At 38.8% G+C, this 24,505-nt stretch overlaps 1 protein-coding gene across 2 annotated transcripts in view; it reads right to left on the bottom strand.

Moving 5' to 3' along the window:
* Nucleotides 1-24,505, bottom strand: part of PSEN1 (presenilin 1) — a 65,604-nt gene that overhangs the window by 7,439 nt on the left and 33,660 nt on the right. For both annotated transcript variants that reach the window (NM_001002943.2, NM_001293284.1), the window contains exons 5-8: nucleotides 24,156-24,376; nucleotides 19,058-19,156; nucleotides 9,399-9,485; nucleotides 6,478-6,651 (exon numbers count right to left, since the gene is read on the bottom strand). In NM_001002943.2, coding sequence (NP_001002943.2) covers nucleotides 6,478-6,651; nucleotides 9,399-9,485; nucleotides 19,058-19,156; nucleotides 24,156-24,376 — 581 coding nt within the window. The remainder of the gene's footprint in view (nucleotides 1-6,477; nucleotides 6,652-9,398; nucleotides 9,486-19,057; nucleotides 19,157-24,155; nucleotides 24,377-24,505) is intronic.

Raw genomic sequence — 24,505 nt, 5'->3', positions numbered from 1 at the left:
GCGGGGAGGGGGTGCAGAAACACAGGCAGAAGGAGAAGCAGGCTCCCTGCAGGGAGCCTGATGTGGGACTCGATCCCAGGTCTCCAGGATCAGGCTCTGGGCTGAAGGCGGCGCTAAACCTGAGCAACCCAGGCTGCCCTGCTTCATTGATTTATATGCCTGTCCTTGTGCCTGAATTGATTACTATGCCTTTACAGTAAGTTTTGATGTCAAATAGTGTAAGTCCACCAACTTTTTCTTCTTTCAAAATTGTTTTGGATGTTGAAAATTCTTTACATTTCCATCAGCTTGTAGACATTGACAAGCTGATCCTAAAACTTGCAAGAAAGGCAAAGGCCCTAGGTTTTCTGTTATCAAACATTTTTTCCCTTCAAATTCTTTTCAAAACAATATATAATTAAGTAAAGGCTAAACAATGGATTCAGAAGATATGCCTTAACTTTGGAGTCCATTACTAATCCATAAAACTTTACAACTGGCTTTTACCTTTCTGTTAAGTAACTATTTCCAATTGAAGTTTGATCCTGGTCTCAAAATTTTGTTGTCTGGGTTAGAGAAACTACTTCCAGGAGACAGAGGTGGAGGACCCTGAGACGTATGGTCTATTTCACATGTGGGTGAGAAAGAAGCAGAGTTCTGGTTAATATATTACTGAGAAACCAGTGTTGTTCTTGAGTTGTGGGAGTCAAATGAAGTCTTCCTTAGTGGAAAAGATAAACATATGACCCCTGAAGTCCAAAGCTATGAATTACAGGGTCAGCCACCCTTTAATTTGCTAACATTCCCAGACTGATAAATACACTCCAGTTTCATGTGTACAGAATAGGCCAGTTTTTTTTTATTTTTTTAATTTTTTTAATTTTTTTTTTTTATTTTATTTTTTTAAATTTATTTTTGTTTATTTATGATAGTCATACAGAGAGAGAGAGAGGCAGAGACACAGGCAGAGGGAGAAGCAGGCTCCATGCACCGGGAGCCCGACGTGGGATTCGATCCCGGGTCTCCAGAATCGCGCCCTGGGCCAAAGGCAGGCGCCAAACCGCTGCGCCACCCAGGGATCCCTATTTTTTTAATTTTTTTTAAATTTTTATTTATTTATTTATGATAGTCACAGAGAGAGAGAGAGAGGCAGAGACATAGGCAGAGGGAGAAGCAGGCTCCATGCACCGGGAGCCTGACGTGGGATTCGATCCCAGGTCTCCAGGATCATGCCCTGGGCCAAAGGCAGGTGCCAAACCACTGCGCCACCCAGGGATCCCAGAATAGGCCAGTTCTACTATTTAAGTACTTGTATGATCCAGAGCAAGTTGATTAATTTCTTTAATCCTCAAATCCTCCAGCTCTAAGATGGGGATTACAAGCCATTTCAAGAGTTGTTATCAAGAGTTTAAAAACAACACACAAGGGATCCCTGGGTGGCGCAGCGGTTTGGCGCCTGCCTTTGGCCCAGGGCGCGATCCTGGAGACCTGGGATCGAATCCCACGTCGGGCTCCCGGTGCATGGAGCCTGCTTCTCCCTCTGCCTATGTCTCTGCCTCTCTCTCTCTCTCTCTCTCTCTCTCTCTGTGACTATCATAAATAAATAAAAATTAAAAAACACACACACACACAAATTTTGGCATGTATAAAGGCTAAACAAACAACCTTAGAAAGATTGATCTCAAATGTTAAGTACTATAAGAAACTAAAACTAAATTCTTCAGAAAAAAAATGTTATAGAAATGAAAATTTTAAAATAATGCAGGAGAAAAAATTTGCCTTTATCTGGCAAACTAAAAGCTAAACTTGTATCTAGAATATATAAAAAACTATTTCAACTCAATAATAAAGAGACAAATTAAAAATGTTCAAAGGATCTCAATAAAGTTCTCCAAAGAAAATATAAAGATGGCCAATAAACACACAAAAAAAATACACATCATCATCAACCATTAGGGAAATGCAAATGAAAACCATAATAAGATACCACTTTCTACCCACTAGAATGATTATAATAAAAAAGACAGACAATAAGCATTGCTGAGGATGTGGAAAAATGGAAGAATTCACACACTGATGGCAGGAATGTAAAACAGTACTGCTGCTTTGGAAAACAGTCTGGCAGTACCTCAAAAGTTAAACAGAGTAATCATATGATCTAGCAGTTCCATTCCTGGGTATACACCAAAGAGAAATAGAAACATGTCCACACAAAAACTTGTACATGAATACTGAGAGCAACATTATGCATAACAGCTCAAAATGGAAACAACCTAGATGTCTGTTAACTGATGAATGGATAATAAATGTGGTATATACATGAAAATATAATACTATTTGGCTATAAAAAATGGAAATAATAACATATATTACAACATAGATGAACTTTGAAAACATTACCCTAACTGAAAGAAATCCGTACAAAGGACCATATATTGTAGGATTCCATTTATATGAAATGTCCAGGATAGGCAATAATATAATTGTTTAAAAAAAAAAAAAGTCTAATTGTTGAATTTGGGGGTACTTGGGGGCTAATGAGTTCGGGGTTTCTTTCTGAGGTGATGAAAATGTTCTAAAACTCATTTGTGGTGATGGTTGCACAGCTCTGTGAATATAATAAAAATCACTACATTATGTACTTTAAATGGGGGGATGGGAGAGATTGAAGAACTGGACAACTAAGGATTGTGGGCTTTTCGAGGGGTAATTAGACTATTCTAAAATAAACTGTGGTGATAATTGAACAGTTCTGTGAATATAACGCTACCAAAAAATAAAAATCAAGCTTAAAATTATGGCCCAACTTTTTTTTTTTTTCATTCAAAGGCTTATGTTAAGGGGGATGCCTGGCTGGCTCAGTAGGAAGAGTGCACAACTCTTGATCTTGGGGTCATGAGTTCAAGACCCACACTGGGTATAGAGATGACTTAAATACATAAATGTTTAAAATGGTTATGTTTAATAGCAATATTATGGCAAATGCTATAGTTATACTTCACAGAATTCATTTTAATGGAGAAAAAAGAGTAGGTATATTTTATTAGCAAAATTAGAGCAAGGAGACAAGTAACCATCAATTTTTTTTTTTTTTTTTTGCATTTACTGAAGTCTCAAGCTTTATTCACCTATAATCAGAAGAACCTGAATCATAATAAAGACCTAAGAAATAATCACATTGCTCAGGAATTTTCCTTTAAATAGCTCCTTTTGATTTATTCAATCAAAATGTGCCATAACCAAATAACTAAAACAACAGCAATGGAAATTGCTTAAGTTACTCAAAATGAATGAACAGTATTCTACCTACTGGAAAGTGCTAACACTAAGACTGCCTGCTAGTACTTTACTGCTATTTGCTAATGATAGTCTAGGCCTTCTATTGTGTTGTGTTGTTTTTATTAACTCTGAAAAATAATTTCAAGTAACATGGTGTTCCTTTAATATTATAAGGAGCATCTGCTGGTCTACCAAACATAAGACGTAGTACAGACAATAAATGCTAGTGAATATTTACTTTAATTGTAAGAGTTCTCTAGCAACCTCTAGCAGTGTAATATATGCCTAGCTTAAATGTAACATAAAAATATTTCCTATTATCTTTGTAATAAATATAAACCTATTAAAACCTGTCTGAGGGGTACCTGGCTCAGTTGGTGGAGCATGGGGACTTCTGGTCTTGGGACTATGATTTTGAGCCCCACGTTGGGTGGAGATAAAATCTTTTTGTTGTTGTTGTTTTTGGAGATAAAATCTTGTAAAAAAAAAAAAAAAGAGAGAGAGAGAGAGAGAGAAAAGAAAAAGAGGGGAGAGGGCTTCTGGGTGGCTTTTAAGTATCTGACTTTTGGTTTTGTCTCAGGTCATGACCTCAGGGTCATGAGATCAAGCCCCACCATCAGGCTCTGCACTCAGTGGGGCGTCTGCTTGAGATTCTGTTTCTCCCTTTCCCTCCACCCTGCCCTTCCTCTCACAAGCTCTCTCTCTCTCAAATAAATCCTATTAAAAAACAAAAAATAAAAAACAAAAAAACACTGCTGAGGGGGTGCCCAAGTGGCTCAGTTAAGCATCCAACTCTTGGTTTTGGCTCAGGTCATGAACTCAGGGTCCTGGGATCCAGCCCCACATCTGCTCCAGTCAACAGGGAGTTTGCTTGAAGATTCTCTCTCTTTCCCTCTGCCCCTCCGCTGCTCATGTTCTCTCAGTCTCACTCACTCACTCACTCAATCAAATAAAATCTTTAAAAAACTGCCTGAAATGTATCATCTTATCTCCTTACTACTAAAATCTTACATTTGAAGATAATAGTAAAATTTATCTCTCACTTCTCTTGAGATTACAGAAAAAAATCCCTAGGAGTCAAACTTCTCCCGAAAACAACAGGCTAATTTCATTATGTTGATAAATTTTAAGTCTACTGATTGCTAGTACACTTAGGATGAGACTGCTACAAGCATGATATTTGAGGGAAGTATATATTGAAAGTCAATAAAAGGAAGACCAACTGCCTTCATAGTGAATATTTTACATTTCTAATTTAAAATCCTTCAGTTTTCTGATTAGATGCTGATTTTTAAAAGGCTGCTTTGGAAGATAATATGTGTCTTTTACAAATCAAATTCTAGTGTAAACTAAGACTTGTTTATAAGTAACCATAAGTCTAGTTTAAAACATTAATGTAATCAGGGGTGCCTGGCTTGCTCAGTTGGTAGAACATGGGACCCCTAATCTCAGAGTCCTACGTTTAAGCCCCACATTGGGTGTAGAGCTTACTTAAAAAAATAGTAATAATGCAATCAAAGATGGTTATGTTCCTGGATGCTGAGATGATGAAAGTATGTCAATTATTAGTTTATATTGGTCCCAGAAAAAATCATTCTGAGGTTAGGAGGGACAATATCTGAGTTTTCCTTTAAAATAAAAGGTGTGTGTGCATGTGTGTAAGAGATGAAGAGCACATGAAGCGATGATCAGGAGAGAGCACTCAAGTCACAAGGGCCGTCATGAAAGAGTCATATTGCTATGCTCAACAGCTACTTCTTTCTTTCTTTCTTTCTTTCTTTCTTTCTTTCTTTCTTTCCTTCTCTCCTCCCTATGCTCAACAGCTATATTCATTCTGTTTCCTTTCCTTCCTTCCTTTCTAAGATTCTATTTATTTGAGAGAGAGAGCAAGAGAGAGAACATGAGGGGGGGTGGAGGGGCAGAGAGAGAGGAAGGAGCAGACTTCCTGCTGAGTAGGGAGTCTGACGTGGGGCTTGATCCCAGGACTCTGGGATCATGACCTAAGCCGAAGGCAGATGTTTAACTGACTGAGTCACCCAGGTGCCCCTATATTACTTCTTTCTTTTGGCTATAAGCACCCTTGAGAAAAGAGAGGAACAGAAGAGGCAACCTAATTACAGTGGTAACTTTGCAGGCAGAGAATATACCAGCAAAGACAAGCTCAAGCCTGGCTGTAAGATGAGGTAACTATATCTAGTTTCCCTGGAGTGTGAAAGTCGCAGGTTGTAGCTGGCTCTAATATCTGGAAAACTCAGCCCACGTTCTGAACCAGTTAAAAGAGTAAGGCTGAGCTATAAGAAATGTTCCGCTGAAGCTGAAGGATAGTGTCAAGATCATAATAATTAGTGATCAGTAAATATAAAGAAGCTAAGAAATTTAGATGTTTCTTTAAAACTACTCAATTATTTTCACTATAATTTTTTTAAGATTTTATTTATTTATTCATGAGAGACACAGAGAGGCAGAGACACAGACAGAGGGAGAAGCAGGCTCCATGCAGGAAGCCTGATGTGGGACTCAATCTCACGCCCTGAGCCACAGGCAGACAGTCAACCACTGAGCCACCCAGATGCCCCTCACTATGTTTTAAACCAGAGCTTCACTTTTGTGAGGAGGAAAAAAAAATAATTTAGTTGGAAAATGTGTTAATCTCTTAATAAATCACATCTTTAAGACTAACTGAAGAAATGACTAAGCCCTAACCAAGGGGCTCTACTGGCTGATAATGTTCCCAAGAAGCTCTAAGTGCTAACCTAAATCTAAGTGCCAACATGTCTTAGACACTGAAAAATGCTTGCACTTCTCCCCATAACCTAAATCTCTTTTTCTTTAAAATTCATAAAATGCAGTGCTTTCCAGCAAAGAAAATAATGATGTACAAGGCTGAAACATTCAAATCCACAGGTCTCTGCACAGCAGAGAGGAAATTGCACTCATGAAGTCTTGCTGCAATAATAATTTCAAAAAAATATTTTACCTTATAAAACAAATGCCAAAGTTCAGGCTATGAAGGGCTATTTCCCAAAATCTGAGGGGCATAATTTGGCTCACTTATAAAATGAACTATGAGAAAAGCAACAACTCTTAGTGTTTCCCACTAAAAGGTACACTCTGTTATTCAAAATTAGACCATAACACTCTCCATTTTATTTTTGAAGAGTTTGGTAATGCAGTACCTAAAGGAACCCATGACTTTTCAACACAGAGAAATGCACATACTTTCTTCTGGGTCCTCACTGGCAAGGATGTTGCTGGAAAGCTCCTGCACAGCAGCTCGTGTCTCAGTTGTAGAATGATGAGGCCCGAGGCGACTGTCCCTCTGGGCTTCCCACTCTTCACTGAAGCCACCATCATCACTCTCTGTCACAGGGTCTTGGGTCTCACTTTCCGTGCCTTCAAGAGAAAGTGAAAATTACAGCTCTGTAACATTTAGAAAAATTTCTTAATACCTTTAAGAAAACTACATGGAAGTGGTAACTACCCAACTGTCACATAACTAGGTTAGTTGGCTCTCAAATCACAGATCATAAGCTATTAAAGTAGCCTTAAAGTTACCTGTCCAATAAACATTTCCCTCCTTGTTTCCTGAGGGCAGAGACCTGATTTGAATAGTTTCCACCTCTCATGCACATGACTCTGGAGGTTCATAATGGTCAATCCAAGCCAAGCGTGGTAATCTCATTCCTCTTCCTAACGAAAGCTCTAAGGCTGAGGCTGGTACTAGCCAATGTGTGGTGAGGTAAAGTCTGCTCTGAATCTGGGGTAAATTTTTCTCACCCTTTGACAGAGACTCAAGGAAGAAATAAATAGCCCCTTTTTAACCCTGGATGGTGTCTTATCTGGATATGATGCCTGGAACTACAGTTGTCATCTTTTGACATTGGAAGCAGCAGGCTGAAGACCAAGCCTATATTTAAGGATGGTAGAGCAGAAAGATGGAAAGAACCTGGGCCCCTGATGACATCAAAGGATCATAAAACTGACCAACTCTACAAATGCCTATACATCAGGACTTCTGGTCACATGAGAGAACATAATTCTTCTTTGTTTAAAGCAACTAAGTTGGATTTTCTGATGTTAGCAGCTCAAAGCCTAACTGATGGCACCTGTGTTTTTAGTGACTAAGATAAAAAAAGAGACCATTATTGGAAGGTGAGGTAAAAAAGGAGAAGGAGGTGAATTTTTTTATGGGCTAGTCATTTTCTTATGACTATCAATCAGACTGAAAATTGTGAGTATGAGAGTCCCGAGAAACTTCCACACATCAAAGATAATTAAAATACAAAAGTAAAGTTGATAAATTTTTTTCTCCATTATTACATTTAATAAAAGTAAAATATGTTCACAGAGATGGATTTACCATGAGAAGTAAAGCTTGCACACTTCAGGCCTCTCACTTACATGGAATTTTTCAGGGAGGCCACAGCAATTCTGTATTTGTAATTTGTATTCTTTTCCTAACCAAGTCCTCTACAAATCCTGAATCTTCCATGGTTTGGAATTTACAAAATCATGTAAGCATAAGATTTATAAATAAAAACAGCGGTCCCTACTCTGTCCCAACCCTTGTCGCTCCTACTTGTGAATCTTTCAGCCACCCCATTTGGAGCCCTGTGTCTTTCTGTTCCAATCTGACTTCTAGCTCTTCCAACACAGTGGTTTTCAGATAGTGGGTAGCACCTCCCTTCTGGGGGGTATTTGGAAATATCTAGGATGGCGGGCTTTCTGACTACTGCAACACCTTGAAGCCACTATTAGCATTTAATGAGGGGCTAGAAATGCTAAATATCCTGCAATGAGGGGAAGCTCCACACAATGAAGTACAGCCCACCCAAATACCACAGCACTCCCACTGACGAACTTTGAGGTTTACCCAGATCCTTCAAACTTCAAGGCCCTTCCCTGTTGTTTCCTCTTCTGGAAAGTTTTTCTACTCATCAACTTGTCATCACCTATTATCATTTCCTCAGGGAAGCCTTCCTGACCTTCCAGAGTAAATTAAATTCCTCTACTATCAACTTTCACAGCAACCATACTCGTCCTTTGGGGTGCTTCTCTCAACTGTATGAATTATTTGTGGAATTAATGTTGAACATTTGTGTTTGTCCAAACAGGTTATCAGCTCCAAAGGGATAGGATATTCTGTTCAGTGCTGCATTCCCAGTGCCTCGTAAAATACCGGGCACACAGTTAGGTGCTCAATCAGTATTTGTCAAAAGAATAAAACCTTTTTCTCTCATACATATATATTCACAGGCAACTCAATCTTTTGTCTTTAACTTAACACAGGTTACCACAATAGCCAGACTGGTAGCAAGTGCTTCTAATATATTTTTCTTTCTTCTCCACCAGGTCTCCTACTGGTCCCTTGCTCCTTTCAGAACTCCCAGTTGAAAGTGTCCTCTTTGCTGTTAATGCAAATTCTAAGTCAGTGGATTCTGTGGCTCTTTAAACTTAAACTTTCCTTTTCTCAGCAGATGGTAACCCAACTAAGGCCCTTTTTCCTTCTTTGTTCCACCTGTTTCTCAGCTTCCTCATAAGGTTAGCTCTTTGTTTTTCTTTTAAAATTTTTTTCTTGACTACTTTTCGTGTGCCATTATTCCAATTCTTTCTAACAACTCCTAACTTATATCCACCTTAATGTCTTCTGTGTATCCACAAGGGGCCTTTCGATCTCCCCCCCTAGATCATTAGTTTTATCCTCCCCTCCAGAAAGTCATGTGCACCTGGAATATTTTATCTTCTTGGGACAAACATGATCACATCTCAAGTAAAATTATATTTAAGTTACTCTGGCCACATCAGACAAAAAAAGTTCTCATTTTTATACATCTCAAGAGCAAGGCTAGCTTTTCTTTTTTAAATCATAGCCTCAACTTGAACCTTCCCATACTGATATTAATGGTATTTTACGGCAGAAATTCTTTACCTAGGGTCCCCTGGCTGAATGGTTGTGTTTAGAGCACCGGAACTCCTTAAATATTTATCTGTATTTAGTGGGTATTACCACAGCTTTCAGGAGATTCTCAAGAGTCCATGACCAAAGACAGAGGTTAACATCATTGCTTCATAGCCATTAGCCAATATAACAGGACAATGACCCGGAAAAACCAGGAAATTACCAAATGAAAGACACCTACTTTGTGCATTATAATTGGAGTTTTTGGATACCTTCCTTTGGGCTTCTGGATCTCCTTCTGCCATGTTCACCAACCACACCATTGTTGCTGTTGAAAAAGACAAGTCCAGGTAAGAACTTGAAACACAGAAAGGACATGAATAGAAAACAGGTCATTATCTTTCTACAAAAATCAGCAATCTTCTTAATATTGCCTTAAGAATTCTTAACAAGGGCATCTGGGTGGCTCAGTTGGTTAAGCATCTGCCTTTGGCTCAGGTCATGATTCCAAGGTCTGGATTGAGCCCACATCGGGCTCCCTGCTCAGTGGGGAGCCTGTTTCTCCCTCTCCCCCTGTTCTCCCCTCCTGCTTGTGCTCTCTCTCTCAAATAAATAAATACATTCTTTTAAAAAAAAGATCCTTAACAATCAGAAGTAAATGCATATTATTTTATTTTTTTTAAAGATTTTATTTATTTATTCATGAGAGACAGAGAGAGAGAGAGCGAGGCAGAGACACAGGCAGAGGGAGAAGCAGGCTCCATGCAGAAACCCGATGTGGGACTCGATCGCGGGACTCCAGGATCATGCCCTGGACTGAAGGCAGGCACTAAACCGCTGAGCCACCCAGGGATCCCCAGAAGTAAATGCCTATTAAATATTACAAAAGGGGGGGAATCCCTGGGTGGCTCAGTGGTTTAGTGCCTGCCTTTGGCCCAGGGTGTGATCCTGGGGTCCTGGGATCAAGTCCCACATCGGGCTCCCTGCATGGAGCCTGCTTCTCCCTCTGCCTGTGTCTCTGCCTCTCTCTCTCTCATGAATAAATAAAATCTTAAAAAAAAAAAAAAAAAAAAAAAAAAAGAAGGAAGAAAAAAAAATATTACAAAAGGTTTCCTTTGATTTTGGCAGATTAAAGTAAAAATTCTGAAACCGAGTATTTACTCTAGCTGTCAAACTGCAGCTGCTGCTGTAAAATTATATGAATTTCATCATTTCCAGTCCCTGAAAAGTAACCAGAGGGAAAACTGTTCAGGCCAACAAGACCCTACTGAAAAAACAGCTGGACTACTTGAATGATATTCTAAAATAATGTGAAATCATTGATGGAAATTACTTATTGACTAAGAGAACAAACCAGGACTCACAAAAGCATCACATGATCATTATGATTCTTTTTTTTTTTTCTTTTTTAAAAGATATTATTTATTTATTCATGAGAGAGAGAGAGAGAGAGCCAGAGACATAGTCAGAGGGAGAAGCAGGCTCCACGAAGGAAGCCTGATGTGGGACTCTATCTTGAGAGTCCAGGATCACACTGAGCCGAAGGCACTGAGCCGAAGGCAGGCACTAAACTACTGAGCCACCCAGGTGTCCTGATCATTATGATTCTAAGGATGCTTGACCTCTGGGATTTTCAGTAATGCTAAACTATGCGATATACAGGGAATAAAAAAAAGCTTAAAAGCAATAAACATAAAAGGGATAGTCAATTAGCCTATTCTATGTCCCTTCCACATTAAGTACAAATATATCTCTATAGATGTAAGTATATAACACATGCAACTCTCGCATTTTAGTTAAAGGATAACATGAATATATTAAAATGGTGCTTCTCATATATAATAGGTGGAATGAAAAATGGAATAGCCCCTATTGAAGGGGAATTTAGTAACATCTAACAAAACTACATGTGTCATTCCTCAGCCATAAAAAAAGAATGAAATCAGGGCTCCTGGGTAGCTCAGTTGGTTGGGCATCTGACTCTTGATTTCAGCTCAGGTCATGATCTCAGGGTCATGGGATCAAACCACACATTGGGCTCTGTACTCAGTGTGTTGTCTACTTGCCGTCTCCCCCACTCTCCCCACAGCTAGCTCATTCTATCTCTAAAGTAAGTAAAATCTTAAAAAAAAAAAAAAAGACTGAAATCTTGCCATTTGCAACAAGGATGGACCTAGATGTTTATGTTATTATGCTAAAACAAATGAATAAACAAAACAAACGAAGAGAAGCAAATTCATAAAGAGAATGGGTAGTTGCCAGAGGGGAGGGGAGATGGTGGGCAAAATAGATGGAGGGGATTAAGAGCTACAAACTTCCAGTTACAAAATAAGTCACCATGAGTGTAAAGTACAACATAGGGAATATAGTCAATAATATTATAATAACTTCAGAAGGTGACAGGTGGTAACTATGCTTACTATGGTGCACATTTCACAATGTATTTAAACGTCAAATCACTATGTTGTACGTCTGAAAATACTGTAAGACTGTATGTGAACTAAACTTCAATTAAAAAAAAAAAAACCTATGCATTAACCCTTTGACTCAAGAATACCATTTTTTGGGAAATTATTCCAAAATTACACCATCAATAATATAAAAATACATACAAACATGTGCATCTAGGGTTTCAGCAGGAACCAAGTGCTAGCAAAAACCTGAGTCTAATCTATGGTCACAATAAACAATTTTAAACAAGATACTTGGCATCTATGTATTTTTGGCTTGTTTTCACTGATTTTATAATTATACCCATGTTTCTGAATACTCAGACTTCTTGAGTAACTTATAAAAGAAACATGCAACTGAAAAGACTGAAAATTCTACAACAGCCACATTTACTCAATCACCATGGCTTCATAATTTTGAGGTTAAACAAGTTTCACTATAGGATAACCCAACTAACTGATCAAAGTCAACATAATCCAGGCAAGTGATACACTGTTAAAATTCAAACCTGAAGAAGAAAAACAAGGGCAACTACCATGTGAAAGGCTTATAGATTTCTATAGATTTGATAGCAATGAGCAATGAAGGTAGCAAGTACTTCTTTGATTTCCTTTATGCAAGTATGGAAAAAGAGAGCTACAAATTCTTTTGTTTCAATACTTAATACTAGCATGGAAATTAGGTTTCAGCAAACTTTTTCTGTAAAGAGGTAAATAATAGACGTTTTGGGACTGTGGGTCACATCTGGCCTGTCACATACTCTTCTTTGTGCTAAAATGGTAAAAACCACTCTTGGCTAACAGGCTGTAGGCCAGATTTGGCTACAGGCAGTAATTTGCTAACCACTCACATAAACTACCAGTAATGGCATATAGACCTGTTGGATATTACTAAAATAGTACCTAAAAGCCCACTTCTCAATCTTTTAAGTCAACACCAAACATCTTAGATCAATAGAAAAATATGCAATTTAAAAAATTAACATAATCTAAACTCCCCAAACTGTTATTAAATCAAAGAAAAGCTATAGGGGCACCTGAGTGGCTCAGTCAGTTGAATGTCCGACTCTTGATTTCAGCTCAGGTTCTGATCTCTGGGTCATGACCTCAAACTCTACATCAGACTCTGAGCTGGGTGTGGAGCCTGCTTAAGATTCTCCCTCTGCCCTTTCCCCCGGCCCTCCACCCCCACCCCGTGCATGAACTCCCTTTAAAAAGAATATATATATGTAGGGCAGCCCCGGTGGCACAGCAGTTTGGCGCTGCCTGCAGCCTGGGGTGTGATCCTGGAGACCCGGGATCGAGTCCCACATCAGGCTCCCTGCGTGGAGCCTGCTTCTCCCTCTGTCTGTGTCTCTGCCCCTCTCTCTCTGTGTCTATGAATAAAAAAATAAAATCTTAAAAAAAATAAAAATAAAAAATAATAAAAAGAATATATATATGTAAAGTATACATATATAAAGTGCGTGTGTATGCATATATATACTATATTATGTACTATATATATATTCTTTCTCTCTCTCTCTCTTTCTCTCTCTCTCTATATATATATAAACTTTATAGAAAATAGACTACCTCAAGGAATTGTTAGCCTCAATTTTTGATAAGCCACCTGAATTTTTGGTAGACCACCTCTATTAGTGACTATCAGGGGAGAATGATTTGAATTCAAAATCTAGGTGTACATTTTCTCTGTAGAACGATGGAAATAGAAAACAAACAAAAATGCATACATTTCCTGAGGAAAAGTATGACCCTTTTGCAAACCAAATATCCTTAACTGGGGAAGAGCATACAAATGCAAAAAAGGATTGCATTTTTAAAGACCAAGTAGTCAATATTTAAAACTTTCCACATTTGTGTTTATTTCTGCATCAGGGAAAAAGTACTGATTAATAATACTGCTCCTTTCTTACATTCTTAAAAAAAAAAAAAGGCTCTCTCAAACTCAGTGATTTATGAAATCCTCACTACAGATTCAGTATTTCATGAGAACAGATACTTTTTGGAACTTGTCTTATCTACACAAGACGTAAAGGTTTATGCTTATATTTTCCCATAAATGTTGAATTATTGCTAAAATACCTCAGAATATCAAATATTATGCAGACTTGAGTTTTAAAATATATATATGAATATTTTTAAACAACAGAGTAAATGCTTATTTATCATATAAAATCAATATACATGTTTAATGTGGCAGACGGAAAAACTATTCCTAATTTTTCAGCCCTCCTGTACCCACATGCCTGCCATGGTGTCACTGTGAATGGAATGCAGTCTTCCTTCTCTTGGGGGGGGGGGGGGGGGGAGGGCCTCAGCTATGTGGTTTGCTTCAACCAATGGCAAGTGGCAGAGGTGACAGCATGCTAATATCAGGCCTAGGCCTTAAAAGGTCATGCTGCCACTGTCTTGCTCCTCTACCCAATAAAAACATGTTTTCAGCTAGCCCACTAGTGGAAGAATGGCATACATGCAACAGAGCTACCACAGCCAAGTCAGAGCAGCTAAGTCAAATGACCTGCAGACATGGGGGGGCGGGAGGGAGAATGATAAATGATTATTATTTTTAAGGCAAAGTTTTTTTGTTTTTTTTTTTTAAGACTTTATTTATTTATTCATGAGAGAGACAGACTGAGAGAAGAGGCAGAGACACAGGCAGAGGGAGAAGCGGGCTCTATGCAGGGAACCCAATGCGGGACTTGATCCCGGGACTCCAGGATCACGCCCCAGGCCAAAGGTAGGCACTAAACCTCTAAGCCACCCAGGGATCCCCAAGGCACTGAGTTTTAAGGTAGTATGTTATACTACATTACTGTAACAACAGCTAACAGTAGACATAACAGTAAAACAATATAAAATTATGAAAACACAAAGAATAATTTAAAACAGCATGGAGTATACTTCTTCCTTTCCCTCTGCCGCCCACTTGTGCACTCTCTCTCTCAAATACATAAGATAAAAAATCTTTTAAAAACTTAAAAATTGGGCAGCCCGGGTGGCTCAGTGGTTTAGCACCACCTTCAGCCCAGTGCCTGATCCTGGAGACCCAGGATCGAGTCCCACGTCAGGCTCCCTGCATGAAGCCTGCTTCTCCCTCTGCCTGTGTCTCTGCCTCTCTCTCTCCCTGTCTCTCATGAATAAATAAAATCTTTAAAAAATAAAATTAAAAATTAAAAAACCCCATAAAGTACTATTAAAACTCTACAAGTGAAGAAAAGTAAAAAGAAAAATATAAAAGTTACTTTAATCTCTAAATCCCATTTCCTGAGGGTAAACACTATTAGCCTTTTTTCAGTCTTTTAAATATATCAGGATTGTATATACATAGACAACCATACATAGCTCCCTTCCTCCCAAAGGATACTGCATTATGGCTTTAAATCTTGCTTTCTTATTTTTTTAAAGATTTTATTTATTTATTTGAGAGACATAGAGCACACAAGTGGGGAGGGTGCAGAGGAGGAGGGGCAGACTCCCTGTTGAGGAGAGCCCAACGTTGAACTTGATCCCAGGACCCTGAGATTATGACCTGAGCCAAAGGCAGATGCTTAACTGACTGAGCCACCCAAGAACCCATAAGTCTTGCTTTCTGTATTTAGTATATAACTTCTAACATTAAAAAAACACTTGGACATATACAGATGTCAGTCTGTATACCTCAGTCTATTTCAGTCTTTCTAAAGGTTGTACAATTATCTATTTTATGAATGTACCATAAGTATTTGAAAGTGTTCTCTTTGATGGACACTTAAGTTACTTCCAACCAGCATTCACTATAAACATTTGGCAGAACATTCTATATGCACAAATATAAAATACATAGTTGATTTTAATTTCCAGGAATAAAACATAAGAAGCTCACACCCAAATGTTAAGAGGAAAACACTGATGTTCAAAACTTCACCTGCTTTTTTCTGCCAAAAAACACAGGAAGCACATGATAATAAATTTGTACTGGAATAAAAAGAGTAAAAAAAGATCACTGCATTCCAGACAAAGGGTTTTCTAACACTTGACCAGATTTCTCCGGGTACAAGCAGTCTTTACCTCTCCACTTCCCCTAAATGACTGGGTTTACAAGATTAAGGGCAACTAACACATGCTCCCAACTTTTCCTCTCTCTTTCACTATGTCTCATTACCTTCTGCTTTTCTGTCTTTTTCCTTCCTCCCAAATCTTCCAAGTTCTCATCAAATTCTTCCTCAACTCTTAGAGCAACTTCCACCTGCTTTGTTGATAACCTTGCTCCATTAATTATTCCTTCTTGATGGTCTCTTCAAAGGCCTTCTACACTGGCTCCTTCCCCTCAACCTTAGAAACACAATTACATCTTCTATCTCCTGGAAACAACTTTCCTCAGGCCCACTCTCCTCTTAGGTCACTGCTGCTCTGCCTGTGAGACAGAGGAGTCTCTGCAGTAGTAGGTGATATTTTTACCGTATCTCTCCTCCTTCACCTTCTTCTCCTGGCCACACTGTAACTTCCACTGCCAGCAAAAGCAAAACACAGACACACTTTTCTCCCTTTGGAGCACTGCTTCTGGCCCTACCATTCTACTGAAGCTGCTCTCTTAAATGTCACTGAAGATGTCCAAGGCATCATTAGTCCTTATCTTTGGCTTTTAGAGCATTTGGTTTTCTCCTTCTTGAAACTCTGCTTTTCTAGTAACCCAACAGAAAAAAAAAAAAAAAAAACACCCCCCCAACGTCTACAAAGATATATCAAACTGATAAGAGGGCTAACTGCTTGGTAAGGTATTAAGATTGGAGATGACAGTTATAGTGAAATTTAGCTTTATCTACAATATTTAAGTTTCTCCAGCATAATACATTAATGTATTACTTGTACAATTAAAAAATTTTTAATATGGAAATGAATATCATACCCAGTCACAAAACAAGAAATTAAAGTATATAGCTGGGGATCCCTGGTGGCTCAGCAGTTTAGCACCTGCCTTCGGCCCAGGGCATGATCCTGGAGTCCCGGGATCAAGTCCCCCATCGGGCTCCCTGCCTGGTGCCTGCTTCTCCCTCTGCCTGTGTCTCTGCCTCTCTCTCTCTCTCTCTCTGTGTGTCTCTCTCATGAATAAATAAAATCTTAAAAAAATATATATATAACTAAGAAAAACACAAGAAAAGTCCAAATAATCACTAATAGCTATTAGTTAATAAACCAAGATCAAAATAAAACAAGAGGGCAGCCCAGGTGGCTCAGCAGCTCAGCGCCGCCTTCAGCCCAGGGTGTGACCCTGTAGATTCAGGATCGAGTCCCATGTCAGGCTCCCTGCGAGGAGCCTGCTTCTCCCTCTGCTTGTGTCTCTGCCTCTCCTTCTCTCTGTGTCTCTCATGAATAAATAAATACAAGAGGTTATTTTTTGCCTATTAGTTTCATACACACATAATAATGAAGGTGTAAGGAAACGGATACCTTCACACTACTAAAGGAAATATAAATTGGTATAGCCTTTTTATGGGGGAATTTGGAGCCAGCCACCAAAATTTAAAGGCATACATGCTTTGACTTAGCAATTCCATTTTTAAGAATATATCTTACAAAAATATTCACAAAGATGATCTCTGTAAGCAATGTTTGTGACAGAAATGGAAATAGTCTAAAGGACACCCTTTTCTGAGTATCCATACAGAGAATACTGTACAGCCACTTCCCAAACTGACATGGAAAACATGTCTTGATACTGTTAAGTGAAAAATCCTGGCTATCCCCATTTTCTTCTCTTCCCTTTACTGATGTCTCTTCATTTTCTCACTCTCTAAACACAGGAGTTGACAAAGTTCTCTCAACATCTTCTCATTCACTCTTGTTTGAACCATTCATTCATTTCCAAAGTTTCAACTACCACTGCTACGCTTTCAATCTTGCACTTCTGATCAACCTTTCCCCCAAGCAGTAGTACTTTACTTTGAAACTTATGCTGGGAATTTCTACCTGTTTCACAGGTCCCACCAACTATAAATAACACATGGGCCACAGACAAAACTAAATGTTCTTCAAATAAGAAAAACATCTCCTTCATTCACCTTTCCTTCAGGCTTAAAACTTCTCTCATCAGTTGCTAAAAACTCTGATTCTACCTCCAAAGCCTCTTGTCATTCAGTTCTCTTTCCTGATCTGTTATCAACAATACCACAATTCAGACCCTCATTATTTCCCAGCAAGATCACAGCAGTATCTGCTTAGTTATGCTTTCCACTACCTCAGTTCTCATCACCCAAATTCATCTTGCACAATGCTGCAAGCCTACGGAGCCACAGCTCTGATCACATTATTTTTATGCTCAAGAACTTTTGTGATTCCCCAGTGATCACTGAATAGCATACATATACCTTTTATTTTTTTTTAAGATTTTATTTCTTTATTCATGAGAGAGACACACACACAGAGGCAGAGACATAGGCAGAGGGAGAAGCAGGTCCCATGCAGGGAGTTCGATGTGGGACTTAATCCAGCATCCCGAGATCACACCCTGAGCCAGAGGCAGATGCGCAACTGCTGAGCCACCCAGGGATCCCAGCATACAGATATCTAAACCAGCCACTCAAAGCTATCCTTGCCCTAGTCTGCCTTTCTAAACTCATCCTCCTAATACTCTCCCCCATTTTTACTCCATGTCCTAGTCAATCTAAATGCCTAAAGTTTGATAAAGATGCCCCCCCCCATACTTATGTCTCAAAGCCATTCTTTGTGACAAGCCCACTTACAGAATCAACTCTCCCATCTGTGTTTGCTGAAATACCACCATCCTTAAAAGGTTCAATCCAAATGCTATCTCATCCACAAAGCTGTTCCCTGATTCCCCAGCCAGGTTTTCCTTCTTCTTAACTCTCCTTACACTTTGATTGTGCCTCCTCTGAATCTGGTAACAAGAATGCCTTGGATGTGGCTTATTTATACATTTGTCTTATCTCACCTCTAAACTATAAGGAAAGGAGCTCTGAGGAAGGCAAAGTATCTTACACATCTTTATGTCCCCTTAGTGCTCTGTGGCAGATTAGGTCAATGCCCAAATGCATCTGTACTGAATGATCGAGAAGGACCCCAAAATAACAACAAAAAAAGCGGCAAACGCACTGTAAAGGAATAGTACAATTCTTTCAGTGAGTTAGAGCAAGATTCCTCTGTGGTAAGTGCTCAATAACTCTTTGACTACTAAGATTTTTTTTTTTTTTGACTACTAAGATTTTAAATAGGAGTAATGGCTCTTCACTCTCTAAATATTTCTTCTATTTCTACATCTACTGAAAACTCTCTTGAACTAGCATCAGTTGGAAGACAACAGTTTGTAAGCAAACAGGGATGTGGAGAAGTTCTCTTAGTACTATGCATTTAAGATGAGAAAAAGAATCACGATAATGATCATAATTACATGTGTTTGAGTTTCTATAAGTTCTAAGTGGGTACTAATTTAACATCATTCCAAAATACTTACAGGAGTAAATGAGAGCTGGAAAAAGAGTTTCATTCCTCTCCTGTGCTGTTTCAACCAGCATACGAAGTGGGCCTTTTGGACACAAAACAGCCACTAAATCTAGAAAGAGAAAAAAAATATCTGGAAAAGTATATTGGCTAAACTTACAAATGAGTGTGTTAGGGAAGAATTAACCAAGGGAAAAAGGGTTAATAATGTCTTGTTTACAATAGCAAGATGTTGAATGAATATGAAATAAACAGCAGGTAAACTGGTGGGGGGAAAAACAACCTAAACAAAATAAACAAAACCACACAGAAGATCCATGTGAATTTCATTTGGGTTTTGCCTACTTTATGTTTACAATGGATCATGATGAAGTTCCAGTAATGTCTTCCCAGTTTGAAGAAAAGAGGCAGAGATAATGACAGGAGCAGTTGTCAATTTCCAACAGGCAGAAACAAAGACAAGTCATTTCTGAACAAATCATTCTATGAGCCACAGATGGAAGCTTAGAATGAGAGGAATTTAATACAGGGGATTACTGAATTTTTCAAAATATGAACAGCAGAGTAACAGAGACGGATTCCCTCTCCTTTTTAAAAACTGTATGTAGTACTTAGGGATACTTGAGTTAAAGGACAGTAAATTTAAAACAAAATAATAAATCTTTTTTGGATGAAAAAATTTAATATTTCTTTGGTTCTCCTGTCAAATGCACTTCACATAACCAGGTCTTAGAATACATGTGGTGAAAAGTGGCTTATTTTACAGAAACAGCAACTCAGAGCAGAAACAATTTGCCTAAAATTATTCTTGATTTTACCACCATCTCTTTCCATCAACTGTAATCTTTCTCACATTTTCTGTGCCATAAAAATTCAGAATACAGAAAATTTCAAACATTTAAAAATATTGAAACAGGTGTAGCTAAGTTTGTGAAGATTTCACAACTTGTATTGACATCATTCAGACGCATTTAAGTAAAAACATAAAAACAAAAAAAAAAACCAAAAAACCTCACACTTGCAAGTGGTCATGTCTCCTTGAATACTACAACTACTACTACTAATATAATAAAACACACAAAGAATTCTCTGCTCTCACTGCTTCCACTTTGATTTGTTTTGGATGAGAAAAGGGAGATTTGCTGTGCTCTGAAATAAGATTTTCAACCTGTTTGAAGCTGCACGTCCCAGAACTCTTTTGGTTTAACGCCATGCTGCCCATTATAGAATTGCTAAGTGATAAATTCCTTCATTTTTAGAGCAACTAAAGTGAATTGTTTTGTTTAAAAAATTTCAGAACCTGTGTGACATATTAAAAAAATCTTCAGACCTTGTAAAAATGGAGTTGAGAATTACTACTCTAAATGGTGGATATAAAAGTCTCTTTGGGACACCTGGGGCTCAGTGGTTGAGTGCCTGCCTTTGGCTCAGGTTGTGATCCCAGGGTCCTGGGATCGAGTCCTGCATCAGGCTCTCTGCAGGGAGCCTACTTCTCCCTCTGCCTCTCTGTCTGTGTCTCTGCTTCTCTGTCTCTCATGAATAAATAAATAAAATCTTTAAAAAACAAAAACGAAAAGTCTCTTCCTTTAAAGGAACTCAAAGGTCTGTAGAAATAATCATTTGTACCATGTATGGAAGCAAGAGTGTTGATGGAAGAAATACTGAAGTAGAAAGAATACTGGACTTGGGATTCAGATTCTAATCAAACAGTGTAAGCTTAGGAAAATACTTTACCTCTCTAAACTTCAGGTTTATTAGCAGTAAAACAGGAATTACTGCCTTGATTACAGGATTATATATTTTTAAAAATAACGGTTAACATTTATACTGTCCTAAATGAATTATACGCATTTTTTCATTTATCTTCACAATAACTAAGACTTAAGGGATGAACATTGTGTCTAGAGTCACACAGCCAATTATAGGAGAGGAGCCTGGCTTTGAACCAAAGGCTGCCTCCAGAACTGGCACTCTGCTTTTGTTTTTGGAAAAAAAAAAAAAAAGAACCAGACTCTTTATTGTAATTCACCCCTAATGTTCGATGATAGAAATACGCCACGTTCCATTTAATTAAATTTTAACTTGAGTACGTCACAATGGTGCTCTGTGAGGTCTGTAGCCTGAGGCTGGTAGGGATGGTGAAAGTCCCATTGAAACTCTTGTTCAAGAGCCTGGCATCATATACTTTTACAGGTGAGATGGTCACTATTAACAATGTCTGGAAGTCCATGATGGACAAAATGAGGCCTGTACTGTGGCTTCAGTATGTGAGACATGTGTAACCTTGACATACACTTTTTGAGTATCCGTGAGGCCGGAGACTGTGTTATTTTCCTCAAGGAGGAAAAATCTTGGATAAGTAATTGCTGTTGCTATCATTGGTGAAACCAGATGACTACACCATGGTGATGTCCCAATAGTCTGTAAAAATGCACAGGGAGCCAACTGTTGGCTAGAATAAGATGACTGGCTAAAGTTTATCTAATTTTGCTGACTCCTCGATCCCACTCTGATCAAGGATGTCTGGATTAGGGCAGCCCTGGTGGCTCAGCAGTTTAGCGCCTCCAGCAGCCCAGGGTGTGATCCTGGAGACCCTGGATTGAGTCCTACGTCAGGCTCCCTGCATGAAGCCTGCTTCTCCCTCTGCCTGTATCTCTGCCTATCTCTCTCCTCTCTGTGTATTCTCATGAATAAATAAAATCTTAAAAAAAAAAAAAAAAGGATGTCTGGATTAAGGCATGAAAAGATGGAGCTCTTCAGTAAGCTTCATCATACATAATTCTGATGCTGTCCACACAGTGTACTAACTCCCACTGCTGTTCATTCATTTGATCCCAAAGGGCTCCCCAGGTAGCCCCAGGTCTGAGAGAGGGGTGAGCTCCTCTAGTACGTTGTCAACTAGCAAGAGAGTGAGGACAGAAGAGGCCACCTCTCTAGAAGGCCCCGACTTAGCTCTGTCCTGTAGCAGGGACAGCATTTCTGTCTTAGCAGGGAGGTCCCGGTAACTGTCCTGAATTTGTAGAATCCTGCCTCTATACCCACAAAAGGATGTGGAGCTTCACAGGCTCAGGGCCTGTGAGAACCTGATTCCTGGAGAGCTATATATGCACTCTTCAACTGCCTCTCTAGCAGTGTACAGCATGGGACTGAGGAGGGCAGTTTCTCATACCAGAATCCATGAGCAACTTCTGATCATCATGGGTGGTCCAGGGATTTCAGGTGTGAGAGGAAGTTGCTATAGCTTCTACAGTGAATGATTCTCTGGAGGCAGGGAGAGGGGACATTAAAGGAAATGACTTCTATCACAATTTGGACAGATTCTAGATCCTTTTATTACACAGGGCCCCAATTCAAGATTGGTGAATGTTTAACAGTATAAATAGGCTTACATAAAATTGTAAATGAGGAAATGTTGCCTCCAGATCCCAAAAAGGCCTAAAAGATACTGGGGTTGTTTTAACATTGTGGTTGTAGGGAGATTCCATTGTTATTGCTATTTCTTGTCAGTGTCAGAGATACAGAAGACCAATTTTCAGGAATTCAAGTGGAGTGGCAAAGCCTTGTACTATGTACAGGCAAATGCCCACCCTCTTTTTTTGGGGGGCTCCTGTGTGAATATTTTTATGTCTTCAATGAATATGTCAAATTAATCTTTTCAGAGGATAATATCATCAATGTGATGTTATACTTATGCCCCTGGAGAAAGTTGGATGTGGTTAAGATCTAGCCAACAAAAATTGTACATAATGGTAGAGCTGCATAAGAATTCCATGAGTAGCCATGTAAAGATATAGTGTGTCCCTCTGATGGTGAGGGCAAACTGTAGCTGCTGAAAAAGGCACTGAATAGAACATATTAGTAAAATGTCTGACTGCAGAGTATTTACCAGCTACTGATTGGATGGAGGTCAGAACTAGCCAGATTAAAGCTATGTAGTAATAGATGAGTATTCTGCAAACCATCAAGTACTACATAACCTAAGATCTTTACGAAAAGCGCAGAGAGTACTTGACCTCTATAGTTCTAGGACTGATTGCTCAAATATGAGAATAGAACTAATTTAATTCTATTATTTCCACGGACTTTTTCTTCATCAGTCAAATGGCAATGATGAGGATTCTTACTACAGGTCACCTGACATTTCAATAAGCATTTGAATAGGGATAAAATTATAATATAGAGGCTACATACTGACCTCTAAAATTGGATCTCTTTCTGGCTTTCATACAGGGTGATAGCCACAGAGTACACATCTATACAGCTGCTTTTCTCATTCAAGACAAGGGTACACTGTGTTCAGAACCCATGTGACACAAGTTGTTAATGAATTTGAATTTCACACTACCCAAAAAAAGTTTTCTTTTTAAAAGAATAAATCTACCCAAGTTGCCTTATAAAAAGTAGGTAACCTGATTTTTATTTTAAAAACTAATGAGCAGGCAGCCCGGGTGGCTCAGCAGTTTAGCGCTGCCTTCAGCCCAGGGTGTGATCCTGGAGACCCGGGATCGAGTCCCAGGTTGGGCTTCCTGCGTGGAGCCTACTCCTCCCTCCGCCTGTGTTTCTGCCTCCCTGTCTCTCTCTCTCTCTCTCCGTGTCTCTCCTGAATGAATGAATGAATGAATGAATGAATAAATAAATAAATAAATATATAACAAAAAAAAAAACTAATGAGCATTTTATGTGTGTGGAGAAGCACTCTGCTAGTGCTTTTCAACATAGGTTCTGAACTATTCCAGCTCTGGAAGCACTGTGTCTGTTTTCAAAGAGGAAACCAAAGCTCAAAGACTCTGAGACATTTTCTTAGCATCACAAAGATGGCGTGGTGGACGCAGGATTTAAATCTAAGTTTTCTGACCAGAAGTCCATGGATCCTTCCACTAATTCATCACTGGCTTAAATTGGGAGGCAGTAAGAAAAGATCTTTAAAGAATTTAACCTCAAAAAAATGGAAATCTTTATATGAAAAAGACACTATAGCTAATTAATTATTTACTGAAGAGCTATGGGATGTAACTGTTATCACTTTCCTAAGTCAAGATAACTGGAAAAGGAAGGGAAACACACCAGTGAGGTACTTCTGTGATGAACAAAATGTCAGTCTTGAGTTTTACCATATACTGAAATCACAGCCAAGATGAGCCACGCTGTCCATTCTGGAAGGTACTTGATAAATACCAGGGCCATGAGGGCACTGATCATAATGAGATATGCCTGCTGGAGTCGCAGCGGCCCTTTCCAGTGAATTGCAATCATTCCCACCACACCAAAATTCCAGATCAGGAGCGCAACAGTAATGTAGTCCATGGCAACATTGTAGGTTTTAAACACCTCCCTGAAAAAAATTAAACAGAAATCTAAAAATATTTGTGTACAGTAATTTTCATCAAAATGTTGTTTAATGGTTCCTTCAAATTATTCATATCCTACCTTCATGATTTTTTACCATATCTTATATCAAACT

The sequence above is a fragment of the Canis lupus genome, chromosome 8, assembly GCF_011100685.1.
Source record: "Canis lupus familiaris isolate Mischka breed German Shepherd chromosome 8, alternate assembly UU_Cfam_GSD_1.0, whole genome shotgun sequence".
In the NCBI taxonomy this organism is placed as follows: domain Eukaryota; kingdom Metazoa; phylum Chordata; class Mammalia; order Carnivora; family Canidae; genus Canis; species Canis lupus.
Note: the sequence above shows the minus strand (reverse complement) of the source record. Positions and strands in the feature narration are given on the sequence as shown.